The 20,733-nt window shown below is 36.8% G+C and overlaps 4 protein-coding genes across 8 annotated transcripts; 2 read left to right on the top strand and 2 right to left on the bottom strand.

Moving 5' to 3' along the window:
* The first annotated feature begins 769 nt into the window (after window positions 1-769).
* Window positions 770-4,587, top strand: LOC109152312 (serine--glyoxylate aminotransferase). Of its 2 annotated transcripts, none has more exons than XM_019299926.1 (6): window positions 770-899; window positions 2,167-2,430; window positions 2,883-3,167; window positions 3,456-3,822; window positions 3,978-4,188; window positions 4,329-4,587. In XM_019299926.1, exons 2-6 carry the CDS (start codon window positions 2,226-2,228, stop codon window positions 4,464-4,466), a joined length of 1,206 nt encoding a protein of 401 aa, XP_019155471.1. In that variant the 5' UTR covers window positions 770-899; window positions 2,167-2,225; the 3' UTR covers window positions 4,467-4,587. The 2 variants fall into 2 exon arrangements, with proteins under 2 accessions (XP_019155471.1, XP_019155472.1); XM_019299927.1 differs by having other exon boundaries at window positions 795-895; window positions 2,164-2,430.
* Window positions 4,588-4,835: 248 nt separating this feature from the next.
* LOC109152309 (pentatricopeptide repeat-containing protein At5g27110) lies at window positions 4,836-7,548 on the bottom strand. The gene is made up of 2 exons (XM_019299923.1): window positions 5,148-7,548; window positions 4,836-5,065 (listed from the first exon to the last, which is right to left on the bottom strand). The coding sequence occupies exon 1, from the start codon at window positions 7,461-7,463 to the stop codon at window positions 5,346-5,348; it is 2,118 nt and encodes a 705-aa protein (XP_019155468.1). The 5' UTR covers window positions 7,464-7,548; the 3' UTR covers window positions 4,836-5,065; window positions 5,148-5,345.
* A 664-nt stretch (window positions 7,549-8,212) lies between these two features.
* LOC109152313 (probable magnesium transporter NIPA4) lies at window positions 8,213-12,614 on the bottom strand. Of its 3 annotated transcripts, none has more exons than XM_019299929.1 (9): window positions 12,328-12,614; window positions 11,343-11,399; window positions 11,048-11,138; window positions 10,744-10,904; window positions 10,533-10,660; window positions 9,887-10,024; window positions 9,538-9,630; window positions 9,100-9,220; window positions 8,213-8,978 (listed from the first exon to the last, which is right to left on the bottom strand). In XM_019299929.1, exons 1-9 carry the CDS (start codon window positions 12,455-12,457, stop codon window positions 8,884-8,886), a joined length of 1,014 nt encoding a protein of 337 aa, XP_019155474.1. In that variant the 5' UTR covers window positions 12,458-12,614; the 3' UTR covers window positions 8,213-8,883. The 3 variants fall into 3 exon arrangements, with proteins under 3 accessions (XP_019155474.1, XP_019155473.1, XP_019155475.1); XM_019299928.1 differs by having other exon boundaries at window positions 11,343-11,432; window positions 12,328-12,603; XM_019299930.1 differs by lacking the exon at window positions 12,328-12,614 and adding an exon at window positions 11,986-12,007.
* Window positions 12,615-15,288: 2,674 nt separating this feature from the next.
* Window positions 15,289-18,231, top strand: LOC109152314 (mitochondrial fission 1 protein A-like). Of its 2 annotated transcripts, none has more exons than XM_019299932.1 (5): window positions 15,289-15,541; window positions 16,696-16,834; window positions 17,188-17,309; window positions 17,651-17,714; window positions 17,782-18,231. In XM_019299932.1, exons 1-5 carry the CDS (start codon window positions 15,449-15,451, stop codon window positions 17,865-17,867), a joined length of 504 nt encoding a protein of 167 aa, XP_019155477.1. In that variant the 5' UTR covers window positions 15,289-15,448; the 3' UTR covers window positions 17,868-18,231. The 2 variants fall into 2 exon arrangements, with proteins under 2 accessions (XP_019155477.1, XP_019155476.1); XM_019299931.1 differs by having other exon boundaries at window positions 15,291-15,541; window positions 16,696-16,852.
* The last annotated feature ends 2,502 nt before the right edge of the window (window positions 18,232-20,733 follow it).

Genomic DNA, 20,733 nt, shown 5'->3' with positions numbered 1-20,733 from the left:
TTGAAAAACTCATATCCAAATACAATAAGGGTTTCATTCCCTTATTCATTCTCAAGCACTACTATTAGTAACCATTCCCATTCCACCTTACTACCAAACATGTTAAATATTTTCACCAAAACTCATTACCATTACCAAGTATTTGATACCCATTCCGATTCCGATTCCTATGTGCGAACCAAACACACCCTTAGATTCTTTGGGACTCAAAATATTTAAAAAAGTATAGAACAAATACTACTTTGTAATAAATCACAAGTATTTCAAAAATTAAAGGAAAAATTGTAAAAAAAAATGTCCCTCTATAATATGGCAATTATCAATGTCACCCCTGAATTATGAATGGTATAAATGTTACCCCTCAATTATCAAAATGGTGCACATATAACCCCTATCGTAACGGACCTGTGATTCCCCACCACTGTCCATTGCTGGTACTTCGAATCGAGGGAGGGAAAAACAACTAAATTACATATTTACTCCGACTTAACGGTGTCGTACACTAACGAGGAACCACATATGTTACGGGAGGAGCTATATGTCCACCGTGTTGATAATTTGGAGGCAACATTTACACCACTCATAATTCAGGAGTGACATTGATAATTGACATATTATAGAGGGGCATTTTTTACAATTTTTCCAAAATTAAATTTTAGCTTCTCATCGATCAGGTCACAGCCATTGTATTGTGGTGCTTCTTATCTGCCACGTTGTATTGAATCTGGAGTGGGACCCACCTCACCGGGCTTGAACGGTCTCTCTGGCGCTCTTATAAGTCCTCCCAAAACGTCTGCGTTTGGCAGCTTCATCTTCCCCATTCCCTCTTCAGTCTTCACAGATCCAGAGAGAAAGAACGAAGCCCAGAAGTCGTCCCACCCTGCTATTCTCCACACCAGGTCAACACTTAATAATAATTTTTTACTGTTTTTCATTTTCTTTCTTTACTCTTCTATTCTCAGTTGCATGCATGGCTCCAAATTTGCTTTTACTATCATATATGTATATATATATATATTGTTCTCCGATTTTCTCTGTGCATGCATACATATATAAAGACGCATATGTATATTTACCTTGCTTTAATTTAAATTCTGTATCAGCCCGGTTTGATTGAAACTCGAGTTTAATTTGAAAATAACCAAATATGTATATACTAAAAAATATATATATTTTGAATTGATATACATACATGTTTTGCACGTAACTTCGCAGTATATGTGATGTCTTTGAAGTCAGTCATCCACAAAATGAACTAAAAAGTCATGAAGTTGTCCTGAGTCTTCCATGTACAATTTATTTATAATATATTATTTGCAGGTTATTGCACAAAAATAAAATTTATCAATAAATACCTTCGAGTTCGCTATGAATTTTCATGGTCACCCCAAAAAACAGTTATTTTTTCTTTCTTTAAAAAATATAAAAATTGTTATGTACTTTAATTCTATATTATTGTGACCTTATAGTCCAGTATTATGAAGTGATTCTCCCAAATGAAAAGTCATGGATTTGAGCCTCAGCAGGGTAATATTTTGACTTTTGTACTTTCATATGTTGAAAAAGTAACTATGAACAGATACTACATTATAACAAAGTCAATAGTACTCAAAAAATATTATGGTGTCATCTAAGTCAATAGTGTGTAATTTTATCTTTCACTTTATATTTAATATACAATATCCATATATAGCTATTATACACCAACTGTGGAGTGTGAACCAAGGCTTGCCATGTCATTAAAATGAAAAGTCGAATATTGATAAGTCTTTTTTTTTTTTTTTTTTTTGCAAAATAGTAATATTATCAAATATAATAATTAGTATAAAGTGTAATTTTATCTTTTACTTGTGCCATAAAGATTGATTATCCAAATTATTTTGATTATTACTTCTTTTCATTTTATTTTAATTTTGGACCACTTGTGAATTTGGTGACCCACTCTTACATTATTCATGCACCAAAATTGGATATGTAAGATTTATGTTACATACATATTAATTTGGATTTTCAATGCAAAAAAAAAAAAAAAAAAAAAAAAAAAAAAAAAAAAAAAAAAAAAAAAAGGTTAAGTACATCTTTGCATTTATGTAACATAGAGTAAAGGAAAGTTTCAGGGATAAGGAGATCTAACTTTGGATTAACTTACAACCCTACTTTTTTCAGGGTGTGGGTATTGAGAACATCAGAATTTCAACTACCTGTGTGATTCAGAGGGGGAAAAGATGGACTACGTAAATGCGCCTGGAAGGAACCATCTTTTTGTTCCGGGACCTGTCAATATCCCGGATCAAGTTATCCGTGCAATGACCAGGAACAATGAGGACTATCGCTCCCCGGCTGTTCCAGCACTGACAAAGACTCTACTTGAGGATGTGAAAAAGATTTTCAAGACTACCAGTGGGACTCCATTTCTGATCCCAACTACAGGTTCCCTATGCTAAATCACATCACAAAAGTGTTCAGAAAATGAAAAATGAATGCTGTCATGTCTTGATAAACTGGGCATTATGGGTATAAACAAATCAAATAAAAAGAATTCGATTCGAGATTCGAATTCGAATATTTCGATTCGAGATTCAAATTGAATATTTCGATTTGAGATTCGAATTCGTGATTCGAATTCGAATATTTCGATTCGAGATTCGAATTCGAATATTTCGATTCGTGATTCGAATTTGAATATTTCGATTCGAATAAACTGGTCGAATCGAATAGGAATCAAATTTGAGATTCAAATACAAATATTCGAATATATAGTCAAATTTGAATCGAATAGTGAGATATTTGACTTGATTCGATTCGTTTACACCCGGGCATCATAACACTAGATAGTTGCATTTATTTGTATTCTAATGAGCAATGAAACCTCCATAAAATAGGGACTGGAGCTTGGGAAAGTGCACTTACCAACACGCTGTCTCCTGGTGATCGGATCGTGTCTTTCCTCATTGGTCAGTTCAGTTTGCTCTGGATTGATCAGCAGCAGCGTCTCAACTTCAATGTTGATGTTGTGGAGAGTGAATGGGGGCAAGGTGCAAATCTTGACGTTTTGGCTTCAAAGCTAGCAGAGGATACAGCGCATACCATCAAGGCTATTTGCATTGTACACAATGAGACTGCAACTGGAGTTACAAACAACTTGGCTACTGTAAGAAAATTGCTCGGTAAGTGTCCAACTTATGCAAGAAAGATTGAATTAACACTATAATGCTATATGAACTTGTTAGGATCAAAAGCTATAGCTCGTAGCGAAGGCGCAACTTTATTTCCTTACACTGCCATATTTTTGAGAGGCAGGGTGCTGGACTTGACCCTTTAGGCCTTCACCCAACAATCCCCTACCCACCAATTGCTGGACTTGGCCCTTCACTGGCCTCCGCCCAACAATTCAAACTACATACATTATTTTTCTAAGAATAGTATCAACATTCAAACCTGTCTGTGCTTCTCAGATCACTATCAGCATCCAGCTCTCCTCCTTGTTGATGGTGTGTCCTCCATTTGTGCGATTGATTTCCGCATGGATGAATGGGGAGTTGATGTGGCATTAACTGGTTCACAGAAAGCTCTGTCTCTTCCTACTGGTATTGGAATTGTCTGTGCAAGCCCCAAGGCTCTTGAGGCCAGCAAAACTGCAAAATCAGTGAGGGTTTTCTTTGACTGGAAGGACTACTTGAAGTTCTACAAGATGGGGACATATTGGCCATACACTCCTTCCATCCAACTTCTTTATGGACTGAGAGCAGGCCTCGACCTTCTCTTTGAGGAAGGACTTGATAATGTGATTGCAAGGCACACTCGCCTAGGTACTGCAACAAGGTATTATTCCATTGCCGGAAGTTTCTGAATCTTGAAAAGAATAATGATTTGATGATTGTCTCTATCCTGCAGATTTCCTTTGACTAGAACTACCCATCATTCTCTATCTCCATTTGAACCGTAAATAACCATTCAATTCCCCCATGAAAATGCAGGCTTGCAGTGCAGGCGTGGGGCTTGAAGAACTGCACCCAAAAGGAGGAATGGTTCAGTGACACAGTCACTGCTGTGGTTGTTCCTTCATATATTGACAGTTCAGAAATTGTCAAAAGGGCATGGAAACGCTACAACTTGAGCTTAGGTCTAGGCCTTAACAAAGTGGCAGGGAAGGTCTTTAGAATAGGGCACCTTGGTAATCTGAACGAGGTAAATTGCAAAGCACAATTTTAAAAGGGTTGCTACTTGCTAGGTTTTCTGTCACATTTCACTTTGAATATCAAAATAGAAAGGTAATGAATACCAAGGAGTTGAATATGCTAACCATTGAATTGACGCATTTTCTGCAGCTGCAACTACTGGGCTGTCTCGCTGGAGTGGAGATGGTGCTAAAGGATATCGGTTACCCAGTGAAGCTTGGCAGCGGAGTTGCAGCAGCTTCTGCCTACCTGCAAAACACCACTCCCATGATTCCATCCAGAATTTAATTCAAGTGTGTTATACTTGCATGTATTTGTTTCTTTCATCTTGTTCAGGGTACTCTGTAAAAACTACATACTTTCTTTATGCACTATTTGAAATAATGCTATTAAACTCTGGTTTACTGCACATATTCATATATAACCTAAATCTCTTCATATTCCTAGCATCCCTTCCTTGACATATTATATTACAATATTACTATGAAAATGGCTACTACTCCATATTTTTTGTTTTTTTTACTGGTTCTTTAAGTGTCTTGGCTTACTAATAAATATTCAGATAGCAATTCGTGCATAGAACTAAATATGGAATTCTATAGCACTTATTGTCCTCCATCACACATGACACTGTGACACATTCAAGCCCAAAAAACATTGACAATAAGATGGGAAATTAAATTGTTGAGACAAGGAGCAGCAACAGGACTAGAAGGACCGAAAGTGTATGAGGAAAAACAGGAAATATACATTTACAAATAATCAATCACCCAAAACTTTCAGTTTGTTTCAGCCTACATTTAAAGACAAAAGTTTGAAGTCTTTCAAGATTACCTGCAACAGATATCAGGCAAGTCAAGTTGCTCTATCGAATGAAATTGCAACATCTTAGGAATTACGAAGTATCACCATGAGAAAGGACATCATTGCCTCCTAAAAGTCTATTAATTAGAATAACCAACTTTGTACCTTGATGATATGGCCAGAAACAGGCATTTGCAACACGGGTGTTGCCATACCCTTGTTTACTCTGAGTTTGAAAATACCTTGCTGGGTCAATTAGTTCTGTGATTGATGTGTAATGATGCCATTGAACTAGTCATCAAATGAAGAACTATGTTAAGTTTTTTAAGGACTCACTATTTCTAAAGGGTCATTCCACCTCAGTCACATTACATCAAGCATTTCATATTTGTGAATATGGTAGTTTATTTTGTTTAGACACTCGTATACTGTTTCTGCCTCTGGAAATGATTGGTCCTCAGCAAGGAAGGTATGTATTCTCTTATCAACTTCAATCCAGCTGCATCCGGGGTTCTTTCTCAATCCAAGTTCTTTCATCTTCATTCTTATATCCAACGCTTTATTCCATTTCTTTCTAGTGGCAAACATGTTTGCCAGAATGACATAAGTTGATGGATCATCAGAACCTTTCTGAATAAGAAGTTTTGCAACTTCCTCCCCAATATCTTCTTCCCTATGCATATGGCAAGCAGAAAATAGTGTGCTTAACAATGAAACGTCCTCTCTCATATAAGGGGATCTCTGAAGAATTGCATAGGCTTCATTCAATCTCCCAGCGCGTCCTAGAAGATCTAGGAGACATGAGTAGTCTTCGATGCTAGGTTTGATTCCATAATCAGTAACCATTAAATTAAAATAATGACAACCCTCATCAAGTAATCCTGCATGGCTACACGCTGAAATTACTGCAAGGAATGTAACTTTGTCCGGTTTAACATTAGACTGAAGCATTTCATGGAAGAGACGTAAAGCTTCTGAAGCTTGGCCATGTGACCCATAAGCCACTATCATTGAAGTCCAGGATACGATATCTCTTTCAGGAAGCTGGTGGAACACCTCATAAGCTTCACTAACAGCACCACATTTGGCATACATATCAAGTAGCGCTCCCATGACTATTTCACTTGAATCCAACTTACTCTCAATAATTCTCTTGTGAACTTCTTTCCCCTGTTCTAAGGCTGCTAACTGTGAGCAAGCCACTAATATACTAGTAAATGTAATAGCATTATACTTTATGCCTTCCATCTTCATATCACTATAGATGTCAAGAGCTTCCAAGTAATTGCCAGCTGATACTAATCCAGAGATCATTGTATTCCAGGCTGTTACATCCCCTTTTGGAGTTGTACTAAAGATTCTTTTGGCATACTCAACCCTTCCACATTTGAAGTATAAATCAACAAGCGAGCAGTGAACAAACATATCAGGTTCTATTCCACGTCTGATAATATAAGCATGGACAAATTTCCCATGCTGCAATTGGGCTGATCTAGAACAAGCCATTAGCAGGCTGCTTAAGGTTGTCAAAGAAGGCTGCATGTCTTCCTCATTCATCCTCAACAGAAGCTCCATGCATGATTTGCTGTCACCTCTCAAACTGTAGCCGGCAATCATGGCATTCCAATTAACCAAGCTCTTGTATGGGATACGATCGAAGACCTCCTTTGCTTTCTCTATTTGGCCACATTTCCCATACATGTCCACAAGAGCAGCACAAAGAAAACCATCCAGAACAATCCCATTTCTCACCAGCTCCTCATAGATCCTCTCCCCTCTATACAAATCCAACAGCCTTGCACAAGAAGATATAGCAGCAGTGTAAGACACAGAATTTGGCATGTACCCAGACTCCTTCATCTTCCCAAACAACTCCAAGGTCTTGGCGCATTCTCCCCTCTGATAATAGGAAGAAATAAGAGTGTTCCAGCAAGCCACATCTCTCACAGGCATTTCATCAAACATCTGAGCAGCTGATTCAAAATCACCACCTCTCCCATACATTCCCACCACAGAGCTCGCAACAACCACATCAGACACAAACCCAGTCTTGACCACACTGGCGTGCACTGTTCTACCGTACTCCAGCCGGCCTCCTAACCCGCTACAGGCCTTGAGAACACTGGGATACGTGTAACCATCGGGCTTGAGATAAGGGGACAAGAGCAGCAGCTTCTGGAAGAGCTCAAGAGCTTCGTTGAACACAGAGTTGCCTGTATATGCCGCCATGAGGCCATTCCATAGAGTGATGTCAAGAGGGTTCTCCAGATTCTGGAAAACCAGCTTGGCGGATTGGAAATCTTGGCAAGAAATATACAAGTCTATAAGGCCCTTGGATAGAGGGATGCTCCTTTGCAAGCCCAAAGTGACAATTTTTTGGTGCAAAACCTTGGCTTCCAGTTTCAGAGATGGCCTGAAACTCCATCTCGATTCAGTGCGCGATTTCAAGAGAGCCAAAACCCTCTGTATAGTAATATACATGCCTTTCCATGAACCAAAAGGACAAAACCCGCGAGTGAAGTCTTCGTTTACTGCTCCACCTCTTTAATTCATTACATTATTCCACTCTTATTAAGAGCTCTTTAATTCATTGAAGTAAATAACACAAGAATACTAATGGTCACTCTAACCAGCTTGGTTGGCTTGAGTGACCGTGCACTTTCGATCTTAAGAGAGGTTAGAAGTTTGAATCTCTTCATGAATTAATTTGGCCAATACTTGCCCCTTAATTGGCCGGATAAGTGCAAACTGGAATTAGTCTGAGTACAGTACGGGTTTTAAAGGGTCTCCTACAGTTAGGACATGCTCAGTGCCTTAGAAATGAGATGTCTCCTATAGTTAGGAGTTAGGACATATTCAGTACCTTAGAAATTAGGTTTGATCATGACCTTCCATTAAGAAGAGCCAATTACTTTGTGGTCTAGTGGCACGTTAGGTTCAATCATATAACCTTCCTTTAAGAAGAGTCAATGACATTGTGGTCTAGTAGCACGGACATGTAATCATAGGAAAAATCATAAGTTCGAACCTCTTTTTACTTCAACAGATCAAAAAAGTAGTTATGAACAAATCCACCGAAATTTACCAATTTTTGTAGTAAGGTATTCCAGACACTTTGAACTAAATTTAGTTGATTTTGAAAAAAGTTAAAGAACCAAAAATAATTATTGATAATCGAATACCAAATATGAAAATACCATAATAATCGTGGGACCAAATGATGATCATTGTATGTAAATGTTCTATATGAAAATTGAAGTATAATGTTTCAATTAGCATGTACAAAACACACAAGCAGCAAATCTATAAACAGATAAATTCTATATACTTTAACTATACAACAAATTGTACCAACCAGTTTCCTGAACCACACCCCAGACAAAGGGATAAATCCAGCAACGATAACAATGGATACTGCACTTTATTTTCATGGCCATAAGCCATTCAATGAATGAACTTCCAACCTCTATAAATTTGGCCATGCAGCAACATGTATGCTTCAGCTCAGATCTTTGTAATCCCTTTCTCCAAAATATAATCACAAGATATTGAACGAATATCGGAATATGTATCTAATTCCACACTGTATATATCATGCCTAGAACACGGAAAAACTGTACATGCCAAGTTGAAGCAGCTACCCGATGAATTTCTTCCGATTTTTTGACCATTCAGAACGCAAAGGTGAAGCCACAAACAGGCGGCTGAACCATAGTTGTGAAACACGAATGCTTCAGAAACACCTTCCAAGAAGTCACATTATTGCCTTATCGCGTACAAAATAATCTCGAGAGATAACTCCTTTGCTAACAAAAAAGTCTTAATCAAATAGGCTAGCTTTCGGGTGATTATGTCATGTGTAAAGCTCTCGTCTTCTTGAGGCGACTTCCACTGGGCTGAATCATGCCTCACTACCCTCGTCTTCATGTTTCGATGGTTCCCCATTTGCACTACATAGTTGGGCCAACAATGACGGGGATAAAGAAGTATAACTACCTGCATTTAGTCAGGGAAAAAAAATCACAATTGAGGATTTAGTTAAAAAAATTTACCCCGGAGTAGTTGTTAAACACCACCGAAGGGTCAAGGGGATATCGAGAATGGATGCGTAATTCACCTCTAACAGACGAACTTCTCTCCATGTCTTTAGTTACATGCAACAAGATGGTACCAGAGAGCACAACCACAAAACCACATATTGCTGATGCAATGTTTCCCACGTTCTGGCCATCCCAATCCTAAACAATTAAAATAAATATGTGAAATGTATCCAAAATAGCATACACATTTTGAAGTAACAACCATGTTCACATTCTATTCAGTTTTTGGGTGACGAGGGAAACCCGCAGCCACTACCCGAGGGTGTGCACGGGGTAAACCCCGCGGGCCAATAGGCCGCTCCTGCTGGGAGTTGGACTTGTAACCATATGGTTACAAAGTCAACAATCTGACCAACTTGGTTGAGGTTGCCCCATACTATTCAGTTGTTCTTGGGAATCACGAAAATACGTGAAGATATGCAAGTATGAGCTCCAAAGACAAACGCTTGTCTTACCTTAAACATAATAACACTGGCAACAATTGTAAGTGATGTGAACATAACATAGTATATAGGAGAGACAACGGCAGTGTTGAATGTATCAAGGGCCTGGAACAAGAAAGATACATCGTTAAGGCAGAAACAAACCGTCGGATAAACTTACGTTTAGAATAGTAGATGCACGTAGCAATCTCTCTGCATCCTTTCAAGTTAAAAGTGTGAACAAAAAGAATTTGAGAGCAACATAACATGGTTGCCCGACCACTAACTTTATTTTGGCTTATAATGCAGTTAAAACTTGGTAGAAATAAGCAAATGATTACTATTTTTTGGATGGGTAAATTAAAAAGAAACGATTACTAGCCTTGTTGAGATAATTCATCTGGGTAACCACACAGACCGCCACAACAAACATGAAAAACCAGGTTTCGGGGTAGATCAACTGGTTCTTTCCCTCAAAAGTTAGTTTCAGTGAAGTTCCAAGGGCTTTGACACTCATGACCTGCATATTGAACACATTAAACACCGCAATTAATAAAAGGAACTTTGAAGAAGATGGCCCCGTTTGGTAACATAGTTAGCTTATCAGCCAATTTTGGCTTGTTTGACTTGGTTAAACAGCCAATATGAATGTTTGATTAATTAGCTTTTTGTAACAGCTTATTGCTCCAAAACACTAAAATTCAAAAAGTTGCTCAAAGCAACTTTTTCAGTAAGCTTTTTGAGAAAGTCATTTTGCATGTAATAAGTTATCAGCTAACAACTAATTTATCAAACATCTTTCGACAATTAGCTAATGCTATCAACTAGTCAAACCTACTAACCCAATCAGCTAACAGCTATTTACCAAACACCACCGATAAGTGCTTCAGAAATTTATGCAAAAATGATCACAAGAATAGTAACAAAATTGTATTTCTATCATTCAATGTCTAAGTTCCAGGCAGTTGTATAGATATTTTAATTCATTAGCTGTGTATTATAATATGCTTTAGCAATCAAAAACTTACCGAGAGAGAACCCATCAGTGAACAAATTCCAGTGTAAATAAGTACATTGGTATGAGCATATTCAGGTGCAAGATAGAAGACGAGAATAAACACCAAAATGAGTACCGATCCCACATAGGCCAAAAAGGCTGTAAAGTAAAGAAGAATATAGTTAGAAAATACGGAGGCCACTGAGGCATAACATAATGTGGCAATGAGGAAACACGGGCACCTGTCTGCGTTGCCATGTACCAGACTTCCTTGACAGAAGAGATAGGGCGCTCCTGTGGTGCATGGATCACGATTATGACAGAACCGGCAATGCACATAACACAGCCCAAGATTCCTAGCAGATGCAACTTTTCTTTCAAGACAATATGAGCCAATATAGCACTACAACAAAATTCAGCACATGCCCCCGAGGGGATACGCGATCAGAAAAAAAAAAATATATATATATATACACACACACACACACACACACACACACACACACACACACATTCAATACGAAATAGTAAAAAAAAATAGAGTACCTGACAATGATACTCAGTGCGCCAAGAGGGGTCACAAGAACAGCAGGGGCAAATGCATATGCCACGAAGTTTGCAATCTCTCCAACAATCACTATTTAAAAATCCCAACAGAACAAAGATCCTATTGAGAGTCGAAAAATAGTCAAATAACCAAAAATAAAGAATTCTATGCATGTCTTATATGAAGCTGACGATAATAAACAGAAGAGGACCAATTACCACAATGTTAACTGAACACATACAGAATTGGTAAAAGAAAATAGTACAAATTAATACAGCAGCTAGTAGTACATACTTGTGACCATTCCAAACCACCAGAGAGGTTCCAATAGATACGAGTAGCCACCAACACCTACCACCAACCAGCAAAACCAAATACTGATTACCAAAGTAGTAGCAGTATAATCAAAACATATTATACAAATAAATACCGTCGCTGCAAGCAAGTGACATGAATTAAAGACAGATATAAATATATAATAACTTAAGATGGTTCGGGAATATTCAATCTATCTTCCAATCACGAGCAGAAAGACCACAACTAACTCTGGCAGATGTAGTTAACACGAATTATATCATGAACCTAAAGACGTTCACCATGATTATGATGACCATCCATTGTAACTACAATTGAATATTACTAGCCCGCATGAACAGCTCAGTTGGTCACAAGGGTGAAGTTTGGGAACAATGACTCAGGATCGAGTCTCACCAGCGGTAGTGTGGGAGCATCCTCTCAAAGTGAGGGGGGGCTCCTTGTGCGCAGTAAGCAAATGTCTAGCCTTTGTGTTCAGCTGAGTTACCATGATTTACATCCTCCCATATGCACTGTCGGGCCGGGACGTGGGGGGCCCTTGGGGTTGAAGATTCAACCTTATTGGGAACAATACAATTGAATATTACTACATAAGAATATTCAATATCTTTAAACAACATACTCATCATGTAATTTCATTGTCTTTCAAGTAAATATTCATTGTAGTTTGAGTAGTATGCATCGAGGCTAGCCAGGGTGGTCAGCTTGGATTCATATTATACCAATTCTACAATGGAGTTACACCAAAATAGCATTAAAAACAGCTGAACAAAGCCCATGTGGGCAATCAAGCCTGTTCCAAATCAGTTTGTGCTCAAGCTTAGTTGAATTGAGTACACAGAATCCAAGTTTAATTGCATAAAGAACAATAAAATAAACAAACAAACTTTGGCTAAAAACATATGAATGCGATCAGATTTCTCAGTCAATAAGAAATTCAAAAGAATATGGAGTAGAAATATACCGGCTCTGACACCAGAAACAGCAGCTGCTCTTCTGAGTCCTTTCTTCTTGATGATGAAGCTGGCCCCTATGAAAGCACTTGAGAGCAGAGCCAACCCAATCCCACAAACGTTGTCTCTGGAGAAACCCATTGTGATGTCTTCTTCGCAGTACAAAACGTTACCTTGATCTTACGATCCTTGGGTCTCCCCTCCCACCAGTCCACCACTAATGACTTGGGGGAGAAAACCCACCATCAAGTTTTGTGAAGGAAGTGAAGCAAGACACAGCGATTGGCGAATATGCTCTTCCATCGATTCATCTTCGTGCTTGCGTGTACATGTTCTCTATGATTGTCATTTGTGGGGACACACTGGCGTGCTTCCACTCTTTTCATTTCATGTTTTCATTTACTCTTTGCATTAGGGTCCGTTTGGAAAGCAGGAAAATGACTTCTGAAAAATATTTTCTGGAAAATGAGTCATTTTCTAGAAAATATTTTCCTTTTCAGTGTTTGGTTGCATTCTGGAAAACTGTTTTTATGTGTTTGATTCATTTTCTGGAAAATGAGTAGAATTGTACAATTAAACATTTTAATTATTTTATTTAGAATATTACAACATGTATAATAATATATAATAATATAATAATAATTTTAAATATAATAAAAAAAATAACTAATAATATATCAAAAATATTATTGTGGTGGTGGTGGTGGTGGTGTAGTGGTAGTGGTGTTATTTGTTATATAATAATAATAATAATAATAATAATAATAATAATAATAATAATAATAATAATAATAATAATAATAATAATAACTGGTGGTGGTATGACGGTGGTGGTTGCAGTGGTATGGTGGCGACGACGGTGGTTGCGGTGGTATGGTGGTGGTGGTGGCGGCGGTGGTGTGATGCTGGTGGTGGTGGTTGCGGTGGTATGGTGGTGGTGGCGGCAGCGGTGGTATGGTGGTGGTGGTGGCGGCGATGGTGGTTGCGGTGGTATGGTGGTGGTGGCGGCGGCGGCGGCGGTGGTGGTAGTGGTGGTGACGGCGACGGTGGTTGCGGTGGTATGGTGGTGGTGGTAGCAGCGGTGGTGGTGGTGGTGGTATGGTGTTGATGGTGTTGGTGATGGTAGTGGTTGCGGTGGTATGGTGTTGGTGGTGGTAGTGGTGGCGGCGGCGGCAGTAGTGGTGGTGGTATGATGTTGATGATGTTGGTGGTGGTGTGATGTTGGTGTAAAAGTTGGAAAATGACTTCCCCAAAAAAAGGGGAAGTCATTTTCCTCTAAAACAAGTCTATTTTCGCATTCAAAAAAAAAAAAAAAGTCTATTTTCCAAAGTCAACCGAAAATGATTTCCGTTGACTTGATTTTCCAGGCACATCCAAACAGTGAAAACTTGGAAAATGATTTCCAGAACTCATTTTCCAGGTTTCCAAACACACCCTTAGTTTATGCTATCAAGGCATCAGCATTCATTATTTTCAATTTCATTTTTCACTTTTCTCAATTCTAATTGGTTGTGATTTCATTTTTTTTAATTCTTTTTTGATATATATAACAAAAAATAAACTTTGCTATATGGAGTAAGAGTTCAACCTAATAATGATGTAATATATCACTCATTTTAAATTTTAAATCAATTAATAGCAATATAAATATATAATAAATCATTATTATATTATTTAATGCTATTTTTATATCTTTCATAATTATTAGGTACACACCTACTTAATTCGATATATCAACTCAATAATATTTATATTTATTTAGTAATATAACAACATAATAAATATTCAATTTTTTTATATAAATATTTGTGTATTATCAAGTAAATGTCACTGTAGCATATATTAATGATAAAATGATCAAATATGTTTTAAAACTATTTGGTAACATCCAATTGCATATTTGAGTGAAGACATGTTTCAAATTAAGTCAATAATAATAATAATAATAATTGACTGGCTTTGTGTTCTAAATTATGCTAATATTTTGCCTCATTCGGTCAAGCTACTTGGTTGGAGGCACTATTCAATCAATGTGCGTTTGATCGAATAGTTGACACATTTGTGATTCTGCTCAGTTGGAGCCACCATTCGGTCAAGATGGGTTTGACCGAATGGTTTACACATCTGCTCGGTTGGAGACACCATTCGGTTAATATGGATTTGACCGAATGGTTGACACATATGCTTAGTTGGAGGCACCATTCGGTCAAGATGGATTTGGCTGAATGGTTAACACATCTCTTAGTTGTTAGCTTCCGAGTACCATTTGAAGGCCTCTACTTCCGAGTTTTGACCAAATGGTTGACACCGCTCATAGTAGTTACTTTCCGAGTACCATTCCAAGGCCTCTACTTCTTGCTCCATTTTCTTTATGTGTTTATTCCATGTCCTAGTTCGTCGGACTCACTTGTTTGAGCGGTCAAACATTGAGTCATAGTACGTTTTATTTTAAGAAACCTAGACTACAATGCTCATAGCATATTTGAGATGTAGCAAATAAGGTTTTAATGAAATATTGTTTCGCTCGACTTATACTAATTCTAATTCTTTTGTGTGCTTGTGCTTGTATTTTTTTCATAAATAGTCTTTTCGGAAGATTATTTCGCTACACTTACTTGCCTTTAATACAATAATACTTATTTGTCGCATCAACTCAGTTATTGTTTTACAACAATCATTCTCTCACAATCTTCATACCAATCTGTGCCTAAATAACTTTATCATTGACCTACATAAGTATATACATGAAAAATAATTTGACATTTTATCAATTAAACAGCTAATTTGACCATTTTAAAAATAAAACTAAGATTTGAAATTTCGAAAAATTAGTGAAAGGAATTAAAAGTATAAAAAAAAAAAAAAAAAAAAAAGTCTAAACACGGTCTGGAATGTTCTATTCAACTTGCACTTTCGCGACTTTTATCAACTCCGCAGGCCGCACGGGCCGCACGCTTCTCAGACCGCCTCGGTCTGTTGTTTAGCCGCGTGACCCGCCCGCACCCCGTTAAGAAAAACCAGTCTACTTTCTTCAGCAACTCACCAAACGGTTGTATTAACTTAGCCATTACTCTTCTGCTATTTCCTTAGCTCCATCAAATATCCGTCACCGTCGTCTCTCTACGCAAGCAAATGGAAGCAAAGATGAGCAAGTTCTTCGATTCGGTCGGCAACTTCTTCTCCGGCGGCGACCAGATTCCTTGGTGCGATGCCGATATCGTCGTTGTAAGTATCCTCTCCTCCATATGCTGTATCGGTAGGTAATTTGATGTGCATATCCTGTCGGTTATTTGGTTTAGCTGTGCCTGGAACTGAGAGTGGCAGGATTAGGGTTTAAGAATTTCAGCATATTGGCTTGCATACAACTCGAGGCTTCAATTTTTGGAAATTGGATCGGTGTGCTTGACTGCTTGTGCTGATTGAAATTGTGTTGGAGAGTCGTTTTGGCCAATTGTGATACTGTGTGCAGTAGCTAAAGTTTTCACATCATTTGACTTTGATGTTCACGATTAGCAACTTTTCCATCTCACACATTTAAATAGAGTCAGAATTTGACTCAGATTTCTGAACATTCAAGCTTTGAACGGCACGGCACACATAGTTTGAGTATTGGCACACATTATAATTTGTGCATTTTTGCTCGTCCTAATCCTTTGGCTTTTATTCTTTGGTAGACAGATTTGAGACATGGACCAAACAGGGATCATGTGTTCCCCTTAATCTTGCAGACATGACCACATGAACATCAAATTATTCCTTTTATTCTTAATTTTGACATTTGATTAGTAATAAAGTTTGAGTCATGTTCCATTTTTATGACATTAGAGTATATTTGTTATTGTTTTCATGTCCGGTGTTAGTTCAAACTTTTTATGATGTTGGACTATATTCATTACTTAATTTTTCTTATTGTCTGTTAATATTTGGTTACTTATCAAAAAAATATATTCATAATAATTGATATATGCAGATATGCTTCAATCATTTTTTTTTTTCTTATCATTGGTTATATTTAGTAATTAAAAAATTGCTTAGCTTAGATGCAATGTTGTTATTCATTTAGCTGCACACAGATTATTTGTTTATTTATTTTCTTTTGAACTATATGTGTGTGTGTTGATTGCTCAACACATTATTGATTATGTTTTCATATCATACATTCATACCCTTTTAGGCTGGACTCTGGAGTCCCTATCCTATCCTAGCAGATAAATTTGTCAGCATTAGGGGGATACTGTTATGTATATGTCCATCTTTGAAATGATATTTTCTGTCACTCTTTTACTATAGCTACCTAGGTTGCAATCCATATAACCCTAAAAAAATCTCTGTTTAGCTCTTTTCCAGTTTCCCCTTGCAAAACCTAAGTTTATTTTCAGGGCTGTGAGCGTGAGGTTGCAGATGCTGAAAAAGGTGCTTCTGAAGCAATTAAAAGTGAATGCATAATGCGCTTGTCTTGGGCTCTTGTTCATTCAAAGCGTCCAGAAGACGTCCAGCGTGGTATCGCAATGCTTGAAGGCAAGTCTCAAAGGGGAGATACAACCTCTTTTCCTCCTCATGGGCAATTTCCCTCATTCTTTGCTTTCTTAGTTTGTGAAGTTAATTTCTTGAAGTTTATGAGTTTCAGAGTTGTATCTTTCTTGCCCCAAACTGTTCCTATATCTTTCTTCTCCTGCTCTCCCTATTTCTCGCCTTGTTTTGTAGTCTGCTTGTTACTTCAAGGTAGATGCAAGTTCAAGGCACATTGAGTTATTTATCTGCCACTAATCTATTTATGTGTTTTATACTTACTGGCTATCAAGCTATTATTGTTTTTCTTTCATCTCCTTTTTACAATGTATTTTATGACTTATCAAGATTATCATCTGCAGCTTCTCTGGGTGTCATCAGTAGTCCACTGCAACAGAGGGAAAGGCTTTATCTTCTGGGTGTTGGTTACTACAGAAGTGGGGACTATCCTAGAAGCAGGCAGATTGCGGAGCGTTGTTTGGAGGTAAATTTTAATGTTCTGACTAGAAGTTCTGCTTCAACTATTATGATCTAATTCTCTTAATGTGTGGATTTTTACCATAAAATCTGAAGACTATGATTATATTGCTTTTAATACTTGCGAAAAGTAAAATGTACTGCAGCTTCTAGTTAGCAATACCATGTATTGTTTCTTTTATACCCCTCCACCTCCTTCCTGTCAAGTATTATACATTAGCCATGCGTACTCTCTTGGTTGACTTTTCTTATTTGTTTTGGAGTTTTTCCTATTTTGAAAGTGCATGTTTCATATTCTTGAATCACATTTTACAATCCTTGATGAGTGTTTGGGAATTGGGTTTGTAGATTGCACCAGATTGGAGGCAGGCATTGACCTTGAAGAAGGCAATTGAAGATAAGATCACTAAAGGTAATGCTCGGGTAGTTTGATTTTTGCTTTCTTTCTTCTTTGTGCTAATAATTCTTAAAAACAACAGATGGAGTGATTGGCATTGGCATTGCTGCTACTGCTGTTGGCCTTTTGGCCGGTGGAATTGCTGCCGCACTGTCCCGCAAGAAATGACCACCCAATCATGTAAACAACTAATGTGCATAACAAACACCATCTGCTATTCTGTTCAATTGGTCCATGTTCAGGTCCCATGAGTCTACAGTCTACCTTGAGAGACCACCCTGTTTTAAAGCTTTTCGTCCGTCCACCCTGGTAGGACCCTGAAATATAGAACCCAACTTTCAATATAGTTAACTGTTGTTTCATGGCCATTTTGATGCATAATTACTTATGTTTAATAATTTGGCTAGTGCAACATCATCTGTAACAGTCAAATCTATCTTCTCCTGTGTCTCTGAATTTTGTGATATAATTCCATCTTCTTTTTCAGGCTTCTGGTATGGAAAGTAGAAACTGCATGTTGCGTTTCCTTTAATTCTATCATTCTTCGTTTTTTTTTTTTTTTTTTTTTTTTTTTTTTTTTTTCATTTCATGTTTTTTAAATTCAAAAATTGTGCAAGGAAACACATTTTCTTTATTCTTTTTTTTTTTTCCTCCAAAAGATAGAAAATTTGCTCATTTAGTGAACTTGTGCCTACTTTAATTTTTCAGTTTTTTTTTTTTTCTATTATTTGATTTTAAATGAGAGAAAGGTATATGTTTTTTTTTTTCTATTTTTTTGTTTTAAATTAGAGGAAGGTACATGTTTTTCGTTTTTCTATTATTCAAGTTTAAATTAGATAAAGGTATATGTAAATACATTTTTCGTTTTTCTTTCTCCACAAAAAAAAAAAACATATGTTTTCAGTTAATAAACAAACACCTCAACTAGTTTGGTTGGCGTGAGTGTTCACACTTTCATTATTTAAGAGTGGTTGAGAATTAGAACCCCTCTCGTACTAGCCTAGTGCGAATATGGATTAGTAGTTAGGGTTTGCTCAGGACATTTCATTGTTTGACAAAAAAAAAAAACCCAAATATATCTAAATAATTGGTTGGTAACATAAGCTTTTCTTGTTCTCTCATTCCCATCTTTTTTGTTTTTTCAATAATTGTTGCAAAACTAAACATAATTGCATATAATTTTCGCAAGAAACCAAATAAGACTGTCTTCATATAAACCACCAAAGAGTACTAAATTAGTGGATAAAAATTTACTACTCTATTTGGGGCAAATTATTGTGTGGACTGTGGACCATGGTTCGAAGAAAAAATATTTTTAATATACTAAAAGTACATTACTCATGTACTGAATGTTTATTATATAAAATAACGTACTTTTAGTACTACTGAATGTACATTATACAAAATAATATATTTTTAATACTTAAATAATATATATTTTTTTCTCAAAAAAAATAATATATATTTTTTAAATGTAATGTACATTTTTAATACACTAAAATACATATTTGATAGCAGTATAGTCTACACGATAATGATTGTGTATTTGGTGCACTGTTAGAAGTTTTAATTTGTGCCCAGGAAACGTGTGCATGTCATATTCAATGGTAGGACAGGAGTATATGTATCCATCACATGTACCCGGATAGGGTGGGGAGAAATGGTCCTAGGTGCTTATTCCTTTAGGCAGCCTACGCTAAGGACGTAGAAGCAATTAGACTACTTGGACTAGCTCTCGAAAGGCATGTGCGATGATCGTCGTTTTCATCTAGTGGATACCATACATACGCAGTTGATGTTCACTTTGAAACATATATGTAGGGAAGCTAACATGGCAATCTATGTGCTAATTGGCCAATATTACAAACCATAAGTTGAATCTCAGCACTGCATTATACTCACTTTCAAATGTTGTAAGTCAAACACGCTTGATTATAGAGTTCTTTGGCTATCTGATTGTCATATCCTTCCAGTCATAGTATCACGTCTTAAATTGAGTAGGGTCTGAATTCAACCGACCCGATCGACGCCTAACATCATACGTTGGATCTCAACACTGCACTGTACTTACTTTCCAGTGTTGTAAGTCAAACACTCTTGACCACATAGTTCTTTGGCTATCTGATTGTCATATCTTTTCAGTCACAACATCACGTCTTGAATCGAGTAGGGACTGAATTCGACCGACCCGGTTGACGCCCAACATCACACACGTAAAGAAACTAATAGACAATAGATGTGCTAATTGGATGATAACACGATTTGAGACTCAACAACTGAAATGTAACCATTACCTTGTACAAGGATCATGTTCCATTTCCTCGTTATCTATTTTTAAGTAAGGATTCCTATCTTTGTCTTAGTTTTTCGATTTTTTTTTTTTTATTTTTAATAAGGCATGTGGAGAGTCTACTTTTATAATGGATGCTATTAACATACGTTACGAATCATCTAACTCGTCTAAAGACTAAACCCCTCTACCTTTATTCATGTGGATAGTGCTTGTTGGGTTTTGTCGATAAGCACATAATTGACCCTCACCAGGGAAGAGGGAAAAGGATGGTAGGGGGCCATTTGATGAAAGCAAGTAGTTGTTGATCCAATTGGGACCTTAAAGTTCGAGTAAAAAGAGCTAATTTTTTTTTTAACATAAGATCTTAAATTTCATTACTATAAATAGAATATCATATATTCAGAAAATTTTATTTTGAGCTCTCATCATAAGCGTGTAGCTCGGCTTTGTAATAATTTAAATCAAATAAGATTATACTGACTATGAAACACTCGATTAATAGGAAAAATTGTAATTGAACTGAGATTGTAAAGTTTAATTAAAAAGAGTTTTTTTTTTTTTAATAAAAAAATAGTAAAATTCCTCCAACAAAAATGGCTATGCATTTTTCTAATTGCAATAAAATGCATTTAAAAAAATATTGGGTAAATAGTAAATTATTTATTTAATTATGGACTTAAAAAAAGCATCTTGGCATGCCAAAAAAAAAAAAAAAATTAGAAGAAAAAAATTTTAAAAAGT

Source organism: Ipomoea nil, unplaced genomic scaffold, assembly GCF_001879475.1.
Source record: "Ipomoea nil cultivar Tokyo-kokei standard unplaced genomic scaffold, Asagao_1.1 scaffold2403, whole genome shotgun sequence".
Classification (NCBI taxonomy): Eukaryota; Viridiplantae; Streptophyta; class Magnoliopsida; order Solanales; family Convolvulaceae; genus Ipomoea; species Ipomoea nil.
The sequence above is the reverse complement of the archived record's forward strand: the minus strand, read 5'-3'. Positions and strand labels throughout refer to the sequence as shown.